Source organism: Drosophila hydei, unplaced genomic scaffold, assembly GCF_003285905.1.
Source record: "Drosophila hydei strain 15085-1641.00,03,60 unplaced genomic scaffold, DhydRS2 tig00000104-arrow-arrow-pilon, whole genome shotgun sequence".
Taxonomy (NCBI): domain Eukaryota; kingdom Metazoa; phylum Arthropoda; class Insecta; order Diptera; family Drosophilidae; genus Drosophila; species Drosophila hydei.
Window position 1 is genome coordinate 344 of NW_022045665.1, and position 3,630 is coordinate 3,973.

Genomic DNA, 3,630 nt, shown 5'->3' on the forward strand with positions numbered 1-3,630 from the left:
GCGCGGGGTTTTTCCAATACCACAGAGAGAAGGAGAGAGAGTGAGTGAGTTTAGAGCGAGAGAACGGGACAGAGTGGGCTCGAAGAGCGAGATTTAGCTCAACAGGTTTCGTTTCTCTTACTTTTTCTGTTTCTGTTCTTTTTTTTGTATTTCAAAAAATATTTGCTCAGTGCTCGTCTTGAAGCACCCACTGTGCTGCAGGGAGCGGGGTAGAGAGTGCCCACTGTAGTGGACCGGTTATCAGTCCGCTTCTAGGTACTCGCATATTCTCGCTGCTCAAACTTTTTGCCAAGCTCAGTTTGTTTTTAAAGCTGCAGTCGAGCTGAGCTGCGCACCACGATCGCAGAGCGTCGAGACGCAAAAAAAAAACAAAGGAGACGAATTATACTTATAAATATATATATCTACATCAAATATATATATAAAGCAGCAGCTAAACGAGTTTCCCTCTCCGCAGTAATTGGTCGGCATGTCGTGCAAATATTGTAAGCTAAGAACAATTGTGGCAATATCCCATGTGCGGAGCTCTAACCCGTGCTCTTTGTCTCATCTTTTTACAGCATCAGCAATGCTGCTTCTGCTGGGCAGCTGCCTAAGCCTTTGTCTGTTCTTCACACCCGCTGCCTGCCTCGAGCGGACAGCGCATTGTAGACTATGGCCATGTGGTCTTCGGCAGTCGTTCTGGCTTTGATAACCAGATACAAAGCAGATCTGGAGGGGTGCCCGCAGTCCAGAATAGAATCGCTCAACGCACGGCTGTCGCAGCTGGGCAGCCAGCACAGCAACAATTTTCCGCCCAATCGCCAGCTCCAGCTCAAGCTCAGGCTCCGTCTGCACCTGCATCTGCATCTGTAACTCCTGGCGTAACAGTTCTTGGCATCGATGGTTCAACCGGCAAATCAGCTGCTGGTCAATCGAGAGGCTCGTCGGGTCCAGCACGTCCGCCGGCGCAGTTCAATTACCGTGAACGCTTCAGCTCCACACTCTTTCAGCCTATCTCGCGTAGCAATATAAACCGCAATGTCGTCTACTCACCTTCCTCGGTGCACGGTATCTTGGGCATGCTCTTCGGCGTCTCCAGTGGAGAAACTGCCACCGAACTTCGACTGGCTGGCCAATTTGAACAAGATCAACTGAGCGTGGCTAAGGACTTTCAGCGAGTAAATAATCTGGAGCGCGAGCTGCAGAATGCTCAACTAATTGTGGCCAACAAGCTGTTCTTCAATCATGAACTAGCTGTGGTCAATCCCGATTATGCACGCTACGCTCGTGAGTTCTATAACTCGGAGATTGAACGGTCAACATGAAGCGTTCAAGCAATACCGCTGCCAGAATTAATGCCTGGTCAGCAGATGCCACACGCAACATTATACGCGAGCTGGTCACCCCGAACGATATTGATGATGAGACACAAGCATTGCTGGTCAATGCCATTTACTTCAAAGCACGTTGGGCAAACGAGTTTTCAGCTATGGATACAACGCCGGAGAAGTTCCGTGTCAATAGCAACAAGGCCATCACAGTGCCCATGATGTACAACGACGATGTGTTTGCCTATGCCGAACTACCAGAGCTAGATGCCGTAGCGCTCGAGTTACCCTATGCCGGCACTCAGGTGTCAATGCTATTCATACTTCCGAACCAGGTGGATGGTCTCTCACAGCTGGAACGGCAACTGCAACGTGTAGATCTCAATCAGATTGCGGCACGCCTACGTCGAGAAATGGTTGCAGTGCGAATACCGAAATTCCGCATTGAATTCGAACAGGATATGACGCGTCCGCTGCAGGAGTTGGGCGTGCGTCGCATGTTCACTGCCAACTCGCAGGTAGATGCCATGCTAATGCGTCCTGTAAAGGTGTCAAAGATACTGCAAAAGGCCTTCATTGATGTCAACGAGGCGGGCTCCGAGGCAGCAGCCGCCACCTGTAAGTTTAACCACCTGCAAAAACTCAATCTAAATCGAGCCAAATATTCATTCCCATTCTATCTTTATAGTTGCCAAATTTGTGCCCTTGCTGCTGCCAATGAATCACGCGAATTTACTTACTGCCTGTCATCCGTTCCTGTTTGCCATATACGCACACCTGACTCGGTGTCTCTTTATTGGGCATGTGGTCCAGCCGCCACAGGTGAACGCGAGACAGTAGAAAACCGTCCCTAGCTTCTAAGTTAAGTGTACGCATTTGCTATTTGTAATACATACTCGTAATTTTTACTTTATTGTAATACACACACATATACACACACGTAATTCGCATGATTCGTGTTATATTCTCGGAGATACCTTTGCACTGCGCCCATTGCTCAGAATTTGTGCCTTTTCCAGCTGAATATGTAGCCTTTGGTTTTTGCCCGCAAAAAGCTTGGCAAACCCGTTTCGCTCACAAGAGAGACCCCTCAGGCAGACTGTTTTATGGTAAATGGTAGCTGGCAGCTGGTCGCTGGTAGCTGGGAGCTATAACAATGTTTAACGTACGCCAATGCTAAGAGCTGCCATATAAACAAATGCAAATTTCATCAATCGTAACTTCCTCAATTGAGCGTGTCTATGGAAAGTCCAGCTACAGGTTTGCTTCTCGATGACTAAGGCGAAAAAATCCCGTTGACAAAAATACTAAGAGTTTGACTATGAAGCATCTATCTTTGACGTTGCATCACGATTTTCGTCAATACAAAAGTAATTAAATTATAATAAATAATGAGTGGAATGGCAAAGGTTTCTTGGATGGGGAAAAAATGGGGGTTTTCGGACTTGAACCATCATTCTAGATGTTTGTTTACGCAAAAATGTTTGCTGATAAGAGAACAGGTTTCTCTCATTGAGCGCTACGAGAAATGACAATCTAAGTGGATCCAAATCGAAGATGAGATACTCTGTAATGTTGTAAAACGAGAATGTTATAATACGTTGCCTTGAGCAGAAATGAAACAGTGATTGCTCAGCTGTGTAAGAGATTGACTGTTAGGGGCTATCTTAACTTCTAGGGTTTTTACCTCTAACAGTTTTTCTTTACATTAATTGCTTAAAAATATATACTACACTAGAGCAACACTATATGAAATCATGGACTCTAAGATATCATCTTTATAACCCCATAAATCTCACAGTCATATACCTTAGATCTAGGGTATTCCTGCTCGTGTGCTCTCTTCAAACAAATTGATTACAAATACATTTATAATAGCTTTAATGGATCTGTGGAAGCTGCTCAAGTCTTGTCAGGTCTGGCAATTAGGTCACTTACTAGATAATCAGCGAGACTATTTCATTCAGCTGTCATGCGGAGTCAGTTTCTTCTCCCTCTCCTTGCGCTCTCCGCTCTTCAACGCTCTCTCCTCTCTCACTCTCTTATCAGAATTTCAATTAAATCACTTTGAGTGTTTTCTTGTGTGTAGATCTTAAAAACCGGCTCTAAGGTCGCCGTCACATTCTGTTTGATTTTCCGGCTCGTGTGTTTATTTAATTGAGTGTGAGCTCCGGTGGCAAATAGCAGCAACAGCTTAAACTTAAATCTTAGCAGAACTTAAAGCTTGGAATACCCCCGATGAGTTACGCTAACTGGAGACGACTTCTAGTCGTAACAGCCGTCGTGCTGCAGCTGCTGCTGCTGTTCAGTAGCTGTGCGC

General features: G+C 45.8%; 1 protein-coding gene across 1 annotated transcript; it reads left to right on the plus strand.

The window, feature by feature from the left end:
* Positions 1 to 630: 630 nt before the first annotated feature.
* Positions 631 to 2,150, plus strand: LOC115482834 (alaserpin-like). Its single transcript, XM_030223068.1, is given in 3 exon segments — positions 631 to 1,290; positions 1,293 to 1,928; positions 1,999 to 2,150. Coding segments are annotated over 3 exon segments (1,017 nt in total). The 5' UTR covers positions 631 to 1,061.
* The last annotated feature ends 1,480 nt before the right edge of the window (positions 2,151 to 3,630 follow it).